Source organism: Leptidea sinapis, chromosome 22 (assembly GCF_905404315.1).
Source record: "Leptidea sinapis chromosome 22, ilLepSina1.1, whole genome shotgun sequence".
NCBI lineage: Eukaryota > Metazoa > Arthropoda > Insecta > Lepidoptera > Pieridae > Leptidea > Leptidea sinapis.
The window spans coordinates 2,226,068-2,242,997 of NC_066286.1; the positions used below are offsets into that span (position 1 = coordinate 2,226,068).

General features: G+C 32.6%; 1 protein-coding gene and 1 long non-coding RNA gene across 3 annotated transcripts; one reads left to right on the forward strand and one right to left on the reverse strand.

The window, feature by feature from the left end:
• Positions 1 to 2,192: 2,192 nt before the first annotated feature.
• On the reverse strand, positions 2,193 to 7,632 carry LOC126971026 (stress-associated endoplasmic reticulum protein 2). 2 transcript variants are annotated; one of them, XM_050817195.1, is made up of 3 exons: positions 7,464 to 7,632; positions 5,599 to 5,709; positions 2,193 to 3,324 (listed from the first exon to the last, which is right to left on the reverse strand). In XM_050817195.1, the coding sequence occupies exons 2-3, from the start codon at positions 5,683 to 5,685 to the stop codon at positions 3,217 to 3,219; spliced, it is 195 nt and encodes a 64-aa protein (XP_050673152.1). In that variant the 5' UTR covers positions 5,686 to 5,709; positions 7,464 to 7,632; the 3' UTR covers positions 2,193 to 3,216. The 2 variants fall into 2 exon arrangements, with proteins under 2 accessions (XP_050673152.1, XP_050673153.1); XM_050817196.1 differs by lacking the exon at positions 7,464 to 7,632 and adding an exon at positions 6,924 to 6,975.
• Positions 7,633 to 11,573: 3,941 nt separating this feature from the next.
• LOC126971050 (uncharacterized) lies at positions 11,574 to 16,624 on the forward strand. The gene is made up of 2 exons (XR_007730803.1): positions 11,574 to 11,679; positions 13,701 to 16,624. It is a non-coding gene; the product is annotated as an uncharacterized LOC126971050 (long non-coding RNA).
• Positions 16,625 to 16,930: the final 306 nt, after the last annotated feature.

Genomic DNA, 16,930 nt, shown 5'->3' on the forward strand with positions numbered 1-16,930 from the left:
AACATTACGAGGATAGATTGTGTATTTTTGTATGTAAGTATGAATGAAGTATCGAATGGATAGACACAAAATACTATTTGTCTGAAAAAATTCGTAATGATCTAGGTATCTCTTAATATTACGTCAAAAAGTTTCGTTACTAGTGAATTGGGAGCTCAAAAGCGTAGATTACTCAGGGCATCAAGTAGCTTTAATACGCAGAAATCATGTGTTTTTCGGTAGGTATACCTCACCGTAATTCAGAGGTTTAGTAAATAATCCAATGTACCCAATAGTCCTCTGTTACCCACACTTACATCAAGAGACGATCTACGTGAAGCAGTGTTAAAGCAAAACTGGTATAAAGTAGGTATGCAGGTAAACAAAAACGGTCCATTCCAGTTGTTGTCACTCAAACGATTTTTTCGTCCACGTAAACTATACACCGAACAGAAGTTCGTGGAAATATTCCACGGTGTTCCAATTCGAATATACTATAGGGACCTAGATGATGAGCGGTATAACACAACAGTGCCAGTCAAAACCATCTGATTACGCATCAGATAAAAACCCCGATCACATAACATTGTGGCCATCGCCTTGAGATTTTGAGCCAAATTTGTCATGTCTCTTACTACAGTGCTAACCCACATATTTTACCATTTTTTTACTAACATAACCACTAGCTATGTTATTAATAAACGCAATGCAAAGCTACTCCAAATTTAAAACTTATTGTTTTAATCTTACCTTTGTCGCTACAGAATTACATGACAGGGAGAAGTTATTTTAAACTTGGAGTTACTTTACACCGCAAATTTCAAATTCAAATATATTTAAATCTAAATAAAATTTATTAAAACCGTAAAAGTATACAAGAGAAACATCTTAATTAATGATTAGGTACACATCCAGGAGCGCTTAGTCCGATGAATCTCTTTTGTGCAGGGAACAAAAAAATCTTCAAAACACCGCCACTGTGTTCCGACATTCGTGTGCCTCCTCAATTATTGTCCTTAAGGTGTGTGCTTTCAATCAATGTTGATAAATCTCAGCATAATATTAAATTTTTATTGTAAGTCGAGAAATACCATTTAAATATAAAGGGGCACAAGACTATTCCAATATAAATGAAAGGGAATTCATTTAAAGAAAGAGCTAATATGAAAAATAAACAGAAAGAGATCTAATATGCCCAAACTCAGCTAGTATATATAGTTCTATTAAGGTTGTCTTTCTTGTCAATTGGTTTAGTTCTCGTGGCATACTGTCGAGAAAAGCGATGGCTGATCTGTGCGTCAAGCTAAAAAACAAATTTTTAATTTTAGCGCCATCTAGCGGTTAACAGACACACTGCGATCCCTATATTTTTTTTCATAATAATTATCTTCTACCAATTTGCACCTACATTCTATAGTTACATCAGTGTAACTTCGGATACACCCATAGTGTATTAACACTATAAAAGACATTTATTTTCTCAAAATTGATTCCTTTAGAATTCTTTTTGATGTCATTTCTTATAACTACTAGATACTACTACCGCTTCGGAAACAAATGGCGCTCTGAGAGAGAAGAAGCGGCGCAAGAAACTCCTAGCATTCTTTTTTTTGCGCTCTTTTCAATAAAAATATACAGTATTGTACTGTCATTTCTATCGCTTTAAAATAATCACAGTCTAGGCTGTCCGATCATTTAGATATTCAGCAGTGGAGTAATAGGATTTACGACAGAGCCATTTTTTTTATAAAACATTTAAATTTATTTATAGATAATGCCTGAACAGTGGCTGGGACTTTATTATGGAAGTGTATACATTTACCCTTAAAGCTATTATGTATCTTATGAAGCTTACTAGAATTACTCACAAGCAATCCCTTATTTCTAGTGTTATGACCCCGCTCCAGTCAGCAGTTTCATTGCGCTGGTTGAGTGTAGATACAAATTAAAAACAACTCCGGACTTACCCTGATGAAATATATTATTTTTATAATAAACCAAACAATTTGTATTTAAATTGGGAATAGCTTTTGAGATTAAATACCATCGCGTATACTTTACACCTGTGCAACAATTATACTTAAGACTGATAAGTTTTCAGATTTAGTTTCCTCTGCGATATAGTAGACGCACGGTGCTTTTTCATATTGCCATCATCAACTGAGCCACCTTATTTAATTGCTCCAAACAATATTGCAAATAAAACAACTACATGACAAATATATTGTATTTAATCAAATAAATTACATTTACAATAAAAATAACACCATCACAATTTTCGAACAGTGGGACCGATATTAAAATATTTTTATTTAAAAACTAAAGCGCACGAGAAACTGCACAGCTTGTGCGTTTGGTCACAAATAAAAAGGAATGGAAAATAAACAAATGCTACATCTTAATATTAATTGTAAATTTTACAATATACAAGAATATACATTATGAGATTGCACTTGATGGAATGGGGTATTTGGATGATAGTGTGAATATAAAAAGACAAAGCAAATGCTGTACGACAAACTTATTCATCTCGTATCAATGTGCCAAAGTAAAACGGCTCTTGGGATACTTTTAAACAAGGTATTTTTATTATTAGGTAGCATTCAATATCAACTGAGTATATAAATAAATCATATATTTTTTTTTAATGTATGTAATGTAAAATCATTAATATATGAGACATTTGTATATTAATTTATTAATTAAAAAGAATAAAACACAACACCCTGTATTTATAGAAATAAAAGATAACTGTATATAAAATAGTAGGCATATACTAATTAATAATGTCAAAAGTAATTTTTCCTTAACTTACGAATCTCAACTAAGATGACCATAAACAATTTATTTTTTAATTTCATCGATTAATAATTAAATTCATTTTTAAATTTTCAACTCAAGAACCTTTTTTACAGAAAAGAAAGGAATAAGATTAAAAATAATAATCAAAAGTGTATATAATATTATTTGTTTTTGATCATCTTCGTTTCACTATATGAAGAAATAAAAAAGGTGATAGAAAAAGCCTTATATAAGAATCTAGATCTAATAGTTATTTCTCGTTAATTGAAAAGGTATAAGACTATACAGTACATAGATTACATAAAGTTACAAATTTTTTGAAGTGTCACAAGGATTATCTGAATATAAATTTAGAATGTTGTGATATTATATTATGTCTATTCCATTTTGTCTATGACACAAATGCAGGGTATTGTCTATGTAAGGGATCACAATTTAAGCAAGTCTTATGGATTGGATGAGTTGAAAGACAGCTGAACCACAGACTACGAATATGAAGAGAGCTAAGAGCCATGGTGACACAGGGTATTGGTCTTCCTTTTCCTGAAAAAATAAAGTTAATATAAGATGTTAAATACAATAGCCACAAAGTAAGATATGCTGTTAAAAATAGCCAACCAACACGAGCAATTTTGACTCCTGTCACATGTATCTTAAGTGTGGTGAACTACCAATCTTTCCACTCAAAGACTTGGCTAGCTCATTAACATGGGTTGTAAGTTTCTCCTGGTATTTCAGACCAGTTTGGGCTATTTCATGCCACACAGTTTTAATGCAAAGGTCTAGGCATTTGTACTTATTACTAATACACTGTGGGATACATGATTCTCAATATATTGCTCTGAAATCTATCTAGTCCATCCAGCCATCAATTGTACGTAATTGCAGAAAAACATTCCAAACCACAATCATGTCAAAATTTAGTTAAGAACACAAAACTGGTCATGTGATTCATATTAACAAACTGAAAAAAAATGGCAGCCCTACTGTCATTCTTTAATTGCCATTAGCCCAACCCACACGTATGGAATACACTAATATTTATTAAATTTTAAACACGAATTCCTTCAAATGTGATGTTTGTGGCTTGGAATGTTTTTCAGGAACTATGTCCAATTAAGGAATAATGTATTTGGTATTTTTATTATTCTATTTGGATAGGAATAATCAACCAAAACTTTGCAGAAAATCATTTAGGTGGTTATACATTTAAGTATAATATATATAACTTCAAGGCATTGATAATTTCGAGAGCTCCGTCAATATCAATACAGTTTTAATTAAACACAAGTTTTATCCATTTTATCAAGAGATTAGTTGCTAAAATGTGGGTCCTTGATAGCCACTAATAATAATCTGTATTTACTTGATAATTTACCAAGATAATATCTTAATTAGAGTGAATTTTAGAAGAAAGTAAAAAAATATTATGGGCTTAGATTATTCAATATGTCTAGATAAACTGTGACACATGTGAAAACGTCGAAAAAAATTTAGGTTGACATTTGACCTCTATTTTGAACAATGCACACACACTAAAGCATTAAACCTGGCCTGTTTTCATCGGTTGTATAGCAGCAAGAGTAAACCTACCTTAAAACTATACAATTAAGGGTCTTGAATCGAAAGAAAAACAAACATATGTCTCAAGTTGGATCAAACTGCACACAGTGTTCAAAAAATTTCAATTAATTTGGTTCAGTAGTTTAGGAGATCATCACGGACAAACAATGTGACATTAGATATTTTTATATAAAGATTATGTTTCAGATTTTTTCTTTTCAGATTTCAAGATCTCTGGGATAATGGTTTACAACCTCAACAATAAAGCAAAAATATGATGCTATGCACACCTACCAATAATCCTACCTTAAAATTATACAATGAAACAAAATATAAAAATAATAATGACAACTTGCTACCATATTTATTGATTTACCAGTGCCACATGTGCGCATGTGATTAATATTATCAGTATCTTCAAGGTTATTTACAATTCTTTTATATTCATACAATGTCAATTTCTTCCAACATAAATATATAACAGTTTGAAATAACTTTATTTGTTTACCATTTAGGGTGGCAAACCAGCCATAATTTTCATACAAATGTTTATACATGATAATGTTGTTTTTGTTGACACATCGTTCATAAAAAAACTTAGATATCTACCAAACAATAAATTCAAGAAACACATTTGAGGTCTTTTGAGGACTGACATTATAAAATAAAACAGAAAACAGATCAAAATTCCCTATACCAAACATAATCAGTAATGATGAAGTAGCAAAATTAAGTAAGAATTAAAGTATATTGTAGACTCTTAGAAATACAGAGACACAAAGTATCTAGGCATGCCAAATGTTAAAGAATCAGTAACATCAGGAAATACAATAAAAAAAAAAACAAAATATTGGACTAGAAAAAACTTGCTACACCCATATTGAATAAAAGACAAAAAAATATCTAAAGATGACAAATATAGACCTGCCCTAAATGTTGTTTCCAGGTTCCATCAAAATTAAATGCCACCTGTAATAAAAAAAAGAGTACCAGGATTGCCTGGTATTCTTTACTTTTTTTGGGTGTGTTAAGGTAAGTCCTATAATTTTCACAACAAAATCTACATTTTTAAAAAATCTCCATAGTATTAGGTGCCCGTTTAGTGTAATTTTTTATCATAATAATACAAGAGTTTATGTAATAAATTACACATGAGACTTTCTATATTTTGATATATAGGTGTTAACTGAGATTAATGATAACAATCCTGATGGGCTTTGGCTTGTCCGTCATCAAATCTAATAAAAAAAATACCTTTGTTGTTTTTGGAACATTGCCCCTCTGTGTGATGTTTTTGCTGGCGATCTCATTGGCAATACGCATTCTCTGCTTCGGCGCCATTTTCTTGTTTTATTTATATTTGTCCTGAAATAAATGAATTAGCAGTTAGATAAATATTAAGTTCTAATTATCATTATGTCCTCATAATACTTGGCAATTTAATTAACTATAAAGTAATGGTTAGATCCTTGGTTTACTATATCATTCAAGAGTAATTTATTTATTTAATAGGTTCACACAACAAATACATAATTAACAAGAAATTTATTAACTAAACACAAGATAGACTGCAACTCCATGTGTACAGAGCATGAGCAGAGCAGAAATGAATAACTATTTAAATACAATAATAATAGCAATTTTAAAACTGTCTTTAAAAAAAAAAGAGAAAATATATATTTGGACAAATACACATGAATAATTATGGTTAGGGTATAGTATATGTAGGGATTTTTCTTACACTAATTAAGGAATACAAACTAAATTTCCCCTTACAATTCACTATTTTTGAGTAGTAGGGCATTGTATTGACAACAAATTCTATAGATAGGGTTATGGAAGGATACATTACTATCACAGAATAAAAGTAGTAGTAAAAGTAGAAGAAAAATTGGGAACTCTTAGATGAATGTCCGACAAGAGGGTAGTAGAAATTGTGTATTAGTATTATTAGTAATTGGGTAGTAATACTATACTTTCACTATAATATCTGGTAAACTAAGATTTGCATGGTTTCTGTTGATTCTTGAATGGTAATTGATATTCAAATATTAATGCAGTCTTAGATCAAGAGATTTAAAGACTTGTTAACATTAAAAACACCACCTTGAGTTGTAGAATCAAATAGAATATGGACTTGGATAAACAAGCATGAAGGCTTAATCACATCCTTTCATGATAAACACCAGAAAAGAAACAACAGTGTTGTCAGTTTTTAACAAAACAATGAATACTACAAGTTGGTAATTAAATTAATTAAAATGGGAAAAAAGAGATACATATTGTGTTAACATGTTTTGATAACAACTATAGAATTAAAAAATATATATATTCCTTTGATTATACAATAAGGGTTTTGACAAATTGATAAAATTTTCACATTTTACATAACAATTTAATGAAACAACCTTTATGCAAGAATTGTTGAGATGTACTATACAAGCTCAACAACCACTGGTATCAAGCGTTAGAAATTGTGAGCAGAATAGATAAATTAATATTCAAAACTAAATTAGTCAAGTCTTAATTTTAAGTTGATGTTTGACTTATAAAGCTATTTTAAAGTTAACTATAATTACGTAGTAAGTCGTTTTATTCAATAATAGCTGACAATTAGTGATCGACAAGTATTTTCACTTTCTAAAACTATTTCATTACTTTGTTTGTCCCGGATCTAACGTGGGTAAATTGATTACATCGATTCGAACCGTAAAATATTCGGAATGTTCTATACAATTAATACCGTAACTAACAAATGTCAGAGTACATACAATTTACGTGTTTAGGTACTGTAAATATAAAAACAATACTTAAACAGCAGACGTGGAAACAGCTGTCTGATAATTCTCGAAAATACCGCATATTAACGATATTTTTTTGGAGTAGAACTAGAGTTAATAATATATAATATGTAAGTACTCAGTTATTAAGGCACAATATATTTTTTTAATTGATTTCTGTTAAATGCCAATAGAAACATCCGAAAAACTTGGGTTTTAACAAAATAATGTAGGTATGCAACGAATGCTTAGACTATCTCATGCTTGATCATTACTTACAAAGATATATCACATTTACACTAGGACACAAATATAATATAAAATCAGAGTAATACTTACAATTATTATAAATTTAAAGGCTTTATAAGCCTTAACGCGTTCAAACCCAATTGACACGTATCTAAAAGTGAAATCTTACAAACAATTCCCACTTCCAGCGCAGCAATTTCGCTCTAATAAGTCAAAATGTCACAAGAAAACCGACAACACGTCGCATTGTAATGTCACTTTCTAACGCTACTTAAACGTAGACAGCTACCACAGAGTACATGGAGTTATACTCTATAGTCTATCTGTTACAAGTCACGCTGCACATATTAAATTCGTTTTTAGTTTATAAATAAAGATAATAATTTATTATTGTACTTTATTCCTACATTATTAGTAAATTAATATATCAAATCAAACTAAAAGATTGTTACCTATAAGTTTTAGGATCTCAATACTACAAAAGTGCCATCTATGAAACTATAAAGAAACTAAGTGTAAAACGATTGCGAAATGGAACCCAAGAGGTTATTCAATCAACTCCGACAACTTTCGCTTCTAGCAACGGTCTAGAAGTTGCTATCTATCACCAGACAACAGATGGCAATTACTTAGAAAGTTAATTTTGGGCCATTTTACAGGAGAGCTATTTATTAAGTAATTTTTCATAATACTTCCGTCGGGCATGTTTTATTATACCTACTGACGTTGTGTAAGCAATGTGCTTACATCCATATTTATTACATTACTGTGTTTCGGTCTGAAGAACGCTGTAGCTAGTGAAATTACTGGCCAAATGAGACTTAACATCTTATGTCTCAAGATGACGAGTGCAATTGTAGTGCCGATCAGAATGTTTGGGATTTTTAAGAAACCTGAGCGGCACTACATTGTAATGGGCAGGGCGTATCAATTACCATCGGCTGAACGTCCTTCTCGTCTCGTCCCTTATTGTCATAAAAAATGTCGCTATATAAGTATCTAGTTACCCAGTAAAATTGTAGGGACAGTAAAATTACTTCTTGCCTGCCTATAGTTTAACGGCCGTTCCCAATATACTATCTACAGATAGTGATAAATTACTACCTTCTACTGTCAGTATTTAGCTGTCAATAATCTGAAGCTGTCCCAATATACCCGGTAAGTCATTCATATCGCCTTAGGGACGCGTGAATTGCAATTTCCATACAAACTTCTATCGCTGGTACGGTATACGTCGTCCCATTGACAGACAGCGTGTACGGATAAGGTGAGTTACCGTCGATAAGTTTATTGAGACAGAAAAGTCAACGATAGTTAAGATTTTTATCTTAAGTAAGAGATAGACTGAATATTGGGAACGGCCGTATAGATATGGATGTTAAGTGTGTTGATCCTCTGAGACCTGACAAACTAATTTGTTATGTATATTACAGCCATTGTTAAATACTCTATTGATTTAAGAGGTGGTCGTTGAGTTTCTTCTATGTTCTTCTCGTGAGCTCTACTTTTTCCGAACATACTATGGTAGACTCAGTAATTTGAAAGAAATTTTTATTGTGACAATTCAAAAGCCCTTAGTTGAATAATAATTGAATAAAGTTTATGACTGTATTCCAATTACAGCACTAGAGCGCATTATGCGGCATAATGCTCAACGTTGAGTGTTCCAACTACAGGAACGCTTTGCACAATCGAGAACTCTCAAAAGTACTGATTTCGCGTGATGCGTAGAATAGATGCCAACTCAGTGGCAGAAAATTAACGTGTGTTTTTCTATAAGTAGGCATTGATCCAAATTTTATTTACTATCGGTAGTAATATTGTTTCTTGTTGAAAAAATTTTGAAAGATTTCGTTTCGTTGTAGTTTTTTAGAAATAAGAAGATAATAAAACTTAATTCAGACTGTGTTAAAAAAATGTAAGTATGGATAATGGTACAAATTTACCGAAAAATGATTTAAATATTCTGCGTTTATTGTATTTTGGTTTGAGCTGATGGTCTTGCTACCTCTAAATAAATAAAACTAAAACTAATGAAGGTACAAATATTGACTTTTCAATTTTATATACCACATTTAAAATGTGAATACAATTTCATTTTAGAATTCTAAAGTAGGTATACACAAATAACAAATTTATTGAACAGAAATATAGTAAGTACCTACTTTTGCAATGGCTTGATCGAATTATTTGTAATGAAGCAGATATCCTAAATGTTTTCGTGGAAATGAACATATTTATCAAAATGAAGACGACAACATCTTATTTTCTTATTAGATTGCTAGCTCTATGAATATCTATATTCAAATAATATATATATTTTTTCAACACTGAATTTAGTATACACGCACTCTGTTGGTGCATTTTAAAACTAATTCATGTTCCAATTAAGCATCAGCACAATTCGGCATTGTGCGGCACCGAGTCGCATTATGCTCTGTAATTGGAAAACTACCTATTTGACTTTGTGATGTTATGATTAGGTAATGGTTAATGATGGTTAATATATACTAGTCAAAACAAAATAAGGGCCACCACGTTTTTACAGTATTCTCATGAATTCTTGAGGTATAAAGGTTGATCAATGTTTCAATTGGATAAATTGATTGATTTTTATTGTAGAAAGCATAAAATAATGATACATTCCAGTAAAAAAAGGAATTTTCTCCACTTTTTCTAAAAATTGACATTTTTGCAAAAATAATTAGTGAGGAAAAATATTCTGAAAAAAAAAAAACATTAAATGTTTCTTGATTTATGACTTTCCTCAATATCTAGTATGCCGTCCTCGATACTAATGCACTCTTGAAGCCTAGAAGGTACATTCTCCACCAGGTGAACCACTGTTTCTTGAGGAATTTTGTTCCCAACTTGATTTCAGAACGTTTATTAGCTGTCTTTCATTGTGCACGGGTTGGTTTGTGCTTCGAACACTGCATTTCAGTAAATTCCACATGTGTTTAATGGGATTTAGATCCGGATTGTTTGCAGGCCAGGCCAACACCTGTATACCAGCCTCCTCTAGGGCTTCTCTGGTGGCCCTAGCTGTATGAGCGCGAGCATTATCGTGCATCAGATGGAATCTTGCGCCGATTCTATGTGCATATGAGACCAAATGGGGTCTTATGACCTCCTCGATGTAACGTTGAGCTGTTATTGTGCCTTCGTTTAGAACTACCAGCTCGGTTCTGCCTGACATAGAGATTCCTCCCCATACCACAACATTGGGGCCCCCAAATCTGTCACTTTCATGGATGCAAGCATCCGAAAATCGCTCACCTTCACGCCTCCAGACCCTAATGCGACGGTCATCACTAAAAAATTTAACTTTGCACTGATCCGTAAACAATACAGTCCTCCAATCATTCATATCCCACGCCAGATACTGCCTTGCGAAAGATAATCGGTTTGCACGATGAGCACTTGTTAATGGTATCCGCACTACACGTCTCCTGGAGAACTGCTGGTCTTCGTGCAAACGATTTCTAATAGTTTGATCACTAACACGTGTACCGGTCGCCTGCTGCAAACGGTTTTGTAACGAACGGGCTGTTATACAGCGTTCTCTACGCGCAGTCAAGCGCACGTTGCGGTCCTCCTGTGCTGTAGTTGCTCGAACTCTGCCAGATCCTCGTCTCCCGGTTAGTCTCCCAGTTGAAAACGATTCCAAGCATTCTGGATCGCTCGCCGGGAAAAACCCAGCTGCAACGCCACAGAACGCGGCGTATGGCCTTCTAGAAGCAATGTTACGGCCCTAGTTACGGTTGGCAAGTCCATATGACTTCGAATTCTCGGCATAACTATTTTAAAATGTTAATTCAGCCACTAATCAAACGAAACTTACAATGTTCCTGAGAGAATCGTCAATTTGACTGAGTTGAAATCCGTCTTAAAATCGGGTAGAATCAAGTGGCTGCAATAAATTATCTAAAACTATCCACTTTAAACAATTATGCGGGTGGAATGCTCAAAAAAGTGTGTAAACAAATAAGGTAACACCACAATAAAGTATCAGCTACTTGAGAATGCATAAAAAATAAATTATCGCTAGCGAGGCCAAAAAAATCAGGTGGCCCTTATTTTGTTTTGACTAGTATATTAGGTATACTTTTTGTCATACTTAATATACTATTGAATATTGTAAAAAAGACTACGTGATAATTAGTAGGTAGGTACCTACCTAATTGTTTTTTTTTCTTTTAAGGATTTAACCAGTTGTTGTGCAGAGAGTTGTGCAGTGCAAAAAGAATTCTAAGGGAATCAATTTTGAGAAAATAAAAGCCTTTATGTCTTTTTCATTCATTAGGTAGGTACTTCATCTGATGCTCTTCGCCACACAACATATTATACACCTTCGCTAAAGCAATTGCAGGATATTTTTAATACCTACAATTTGATTTGAGATATAACCTATTTGTCGCAATTAAAATATTGCAACTCAACAATAAATATTACTACACCATCCTTGTATCAAGAACGAGACGACACGACGGAAAATCATTAACACGAACGAGATATCTATATATACAACGTTTCAAGGATCACAGGATATCAGGTTTCTGTTTAAGCCAATGGCAAATCAAGGTGTCCTGTTTGTAAATCCTTGCGATCTGATTGGTCGGGGGAGATAGTAGGTACGCCTATAGCGTTGACAATTTGGACTCTGGAGTGACAGACGGTGGTGTTAGAGGGTAAGGAGATGACATACCATTGATTTTAGTTCCTATTTTAGTGTAGTGATTTGTATCGATCGCTTCCAAGCGTTGAGAAACAGGGACGTACACATTATTTTGGATATTTTAAGAGACAAATATTTTTAAGTTATTTTGCAACAGTCTATGTTTTATAAAAATAATATATTTTTATATGACAGGTATCGTAACTGGTTGTGAGTGTTAATTTAAAATCATAATATTTTATCATTGGCTAATACTATGTGTATCTGAAAAAGTTGTGTCTATCTAAGTACTTACTTCCTTAAATTATCTTATACTAGCTAATACCCCCGACGTCGTTCGCGTACATATTTTTACATCTTGGGTTACATTATTGGACTTATAGTAGGGATCCCTAATTTCTTTGAAAATGTAATGCACTCTATAACATTCGGGGTTAATGTAGCTTCCCAACAGTGAAAGAATTATTCAAATCGGTTCAGTAGTTGCGGAGCCTATTCAATACAAACAAACAAACAATCAAATCTTTCCTCTTTATAATATTAGCATAGATTATCGAAACTGTAGGTGGGTTGAGTATCTAGGAAACTTTATTATATTTTCTTATAAGCTGGTTTTCTGTCTGCTTGAGGATTTACAGATTACTTTCACAGCATATCTACCTACCTAAATTGATTTTGTTTAAGATTTATAAATGTTATAAAAAGATAATGGTTACAAATAGTACCTACATCTAAATATCCGCAAACTATGTTAGCCTTTACAGTTTTAAAAATTACTTACTACTAGATACCTAACTATAAGATTGAGTGTTTTCGAGTGTGTGATTTTTAAGTTACAGGTTGTTCGCGATGAACAAAAGAAAGATTGATATCTTCTTAAAGATTTATCTTTAGTCTGAACAGGATTAGATAAAATAGTTCTTGTGTAGTTGAGGTGTCGTGTGCAATTAGTTGAAGTAGAAGAGTGAATGAATGAATGTTGTATTTGACAGATAGATGAAGGATGAAGTATGATTGACAGAGTAGGTAAATGGAGTAATATTAGAGTAATTGTTTGATAGGTTTAGGTGTATGACTCGATATATATATATAATAAAATTTAATTTAATTCAGTCGACGATAGGAAGTCTGGCGTCGACACAGGTATTCCATGATATACCTATAGGTATTGTAGTATAGTTATGGTTTGTAAAGTGGCTTTAGTTCAGTTCAGTGCAGCCCGGTTTAACTGTGACCAATGTGATCTATTGTGATTAGCCACTGTTAACTATATCTCACTAATAAGATCGATTCTTTTCATAAATATATAGTTACGCTTTTATAACAAGCTCCCAAGTGATATGCTTAATCTGACAATAAACAAATTTAAAATTAAATTAAAGGGAAACTTTATAAAAAAGCTTACTATAAAATAACGGATTACTTAGATGATAAAAATGCTTGGGAATGAACTCTGTCTTAATAAAACAAATGTTCATTATAATTTTCTAGTATATAAGTATATGTATTATTTTTACAAACCACATTATGTAGCTCTTATTATTATAAGAAACCTTAAATTGACGATTCAAAATGATCAAATATGATTTCAATGAATAAAGATATTTTGACTTTGACTTTGACTTTGACTTTGACTATATCTTTTGCAGTGAGCTGACGTATCTCAAGTGGTTGAAGAGTTGAACTTCTCAAAGAGATGCTACGTTTACACATTAAAGGACCACATTCAGAGAGCATCTGTATCGGGGTTTCATCAGTATTACTGAATCTACTCGCTCTGCGATCTCTGAGACCTAACAGGCTTCTTTTTTTCTTTATTGATTTAGGGGTTTTTATACGTATGTACATGTCAGCCCCATTATAATCTAAGTACATTAAAAATACAAAAGAAAAACAAAATTCTTAACTTAACAAACTAAAAAAAAAGTTAATAAAACCAAAATCAAATTATATCTATAATGTTCAAACAATAAGATTTATGGATTCAAATAACAGGCTTTTTGTTGAAGGTTTTTATTAGGGTTTTGGAATGGGTTAAGCCCGAAGTGTTGCTCCAGAGTTTAATTCACTCTTGTGAAAATGACGTATCTATGATTTAACAAGACTGCCTTCAATGGCATGTTCTGGAAATAGTGTTGCCAACCATTCTATAAAATGAATATAGCATCCCACTAGATGCCCCGACTTTTTTTAAATGAAAATAAGGGACGAGGCGAACATTACGTTCAGCTGATGGCAATTGATACGCCCTGCCCATAACAATGCAGTGCCGCTCAGGATTCTTGAAAAACCACAAAAGTTCTGAGCGGTAGTTCGTCACCTTGAGACATAAGATGTTAAGTCTCATTTGTCCAGTAATTTCACTAGCTACGGCGCTGTTTAAACTGAAACACAGTATTGCTTACAGATTACTGCTTCACGGCAGAAATAGGTACCGTTTACCCAAAATTTTGAAGATTTTCTATTTCTAAAATGATTAACATTCATAGTAATAATAGTGGCACTACTAGACACCACTACTAAATAATATCTTCTTCTCTCTAATCTTCTTTCAATTCAGGCAATATCCGCGTATACAGCGTGTATATTTTCTGTAATATAACAATGGCGAGATGAGCGCAATAGAGCCAGTTAAAAATAATTGAAGATGTGCTACATAATGGTATTTTGTAATTTAAATTACAATAATAGCTATGAAGAATTCTTAAAAAAATAAAATTTATTAATAAACGCTTAAGGTAGCAAAAACTCTTCTTTTAAGAAATAAAGTAGGACTCTATATTGGAACTTCTATATTTTTTTCATCTCTGCGTATCTACTATTTTTTGTGGGTAACAATTTTAGAACTACTATTATTGACCGAGATAGAGTTGGCAACCCTGCCTGGAACCCATCGAAGTGTAACTCTGTTTATTTTTCCCAGAGTATTCACTATATATACCTATACCTACCTATAAGCTTAGATCATTTATACGTCTAGATAGACTATGACAGGTGTGAAAACGTCAAAAAAAAATGAGTTTAACCTCTATTTTGAGCAATTATCACACACAGTGACAAAAAGTGTCATACAAATCTCGAGTGTAGGACGTAGCTTGTCACGCACACTAATCTAATTTTTCTGGCCTGTTTTTACCGATTGTCTAACAGCAAGAGATTAGACTCTATCTAGACATATAAATTATCTAAATCTATTAGTTAATTTCTAGTTAATATTTCAACTCAGTCGTACGTTGGACGGACCATATGACCAAGAGAGTGCTTGATATTAACACCGGACTAAGAGGACACGGAAGACCCCGGATAAGATAGAAATCAGTAATAGACAAAAAGCCCAAACAGATTCACAGACGACCCAGGACAGAACGTCCTTGCGAAGACTGATTAGGAGAGCCGACCCCAACTAAAATGGGATAGTGCGAGGATGAAGAAGAAGAGTCGTACGTCGGCCGGATGACGGCGATTTTCAGCCCTGAAACAGAAATTTGCAAGCGTTATTATTTCGGTTTGAATGGCGACGTAGTTATTGAAATTATTAAGTCAATGAAACTTATATCTTACCAGATGGTGGCCGATCCACTTCCCTTCAACTAAACATAAATATGCATATAAATGCTTACAAAATTCCATATAAAAATTTAAAATATTTGTTTGTTAATTTAGAATTTTGTAGAAATTCAGTCATTACCATAGTTATTTCGATTTTCCTTATTTTTGTTATCAATTAATGTCAGAGCAGAACTGTCAAACCGTGCGTCAAATTTTTTTCTCATTTAATTATCATACAGATATAATATTTGAAATTCAAAACATATAAACATATAGATATAAAAACTATCATATCTCCAATGTCGGATCAAACTGCAAACAGTGGACTGAATTTTATTGAAATCGGAAATTTTTATATACAAGATGTCTGAAACCATTCTCCTGAGTCACTCCGTCTTTGAGTGAGAATCCTATTTTAATCAGCTTAATAGTTTAAAGTTTATTGGGAACAGACAACAGAAAACCTTTTTTTAAACTAGTATAGTAACCCGCAGTGTAATAGAACCGGAATAGTTGAACTAAAAACATCGTCAAAATGGCTGATTTTGAAAATCGAACGAATATGTCGCGTCAAAATGGCGCCGGCAAATACAAACAAGCCTAAGATAACATGCAGGGGTCGCTATGAGTGTGCTTACCAACTATTTAACGATGTTGGTAACATCACGAAATTTTGCATCTTTATGTATTTGTCACAAGAACTGTAATAAATACATTAATTTACCATAGGGAGTGACAATAACTTAACATATTGCAACAACAATTGGTAATCGTTATGAAGCTATATCAGTTCGTAAGTGGGTTTTGACACGGGGAGAAGAACTGATAAGAAATTCTAACAACCAACAACAACTTAGCCTACTTAATATAATAACACTAGAAACAAGGGATTGCTTGTAACTAATTCTAGTAGGCTTCATAAGATACATAATAGCTTTAATGTATACACTTTTAGAATAAAGCCCCAGCCACTGTTCAGGCATTATCTATAAATAAATTTAAATGTTTTATAAAAAAATGGCTCTGTCGTAAATCCTATTACTCCACAGCTGAATATCTAAATGATTGGACAGCTGGGCTAGCTATTGTGATTATTTTATAGCGATAGAAATGACTGTACAATATTGTATATTTTTATTGAAAAGAGCGCAAAAAAAGAATGCTGGGAGAGTTTCTTGCTCCGCTTCTTCTCTCTCAGAGCGCCACTTGTTTCCGAAGCGGTAGTAGTATCTAGTATATTAGTAATGACATCAAAAAGAATTCTAAAGGAATAAATTTTGAGAAAATAAATGCCTTTTATGCCTTTTACTTAATATAATATTATACAATT

Coding starts and splice junctions, on each gene's coding strand:
- LOC126971026 (XM_050817195.1), bottom strand. CDS start 5,685: ATGGCGCCGAAGCAGAGAATGCGTATTGCCAATGAGATCGCCAGCAAA. Junction 3,325..5,598: donor ATGTTCCAAAAACAACAAAG/GTATTTTTTTTA, acceptor TTATTTTTTCAG/GAAAAGGAAGACCAATACCC.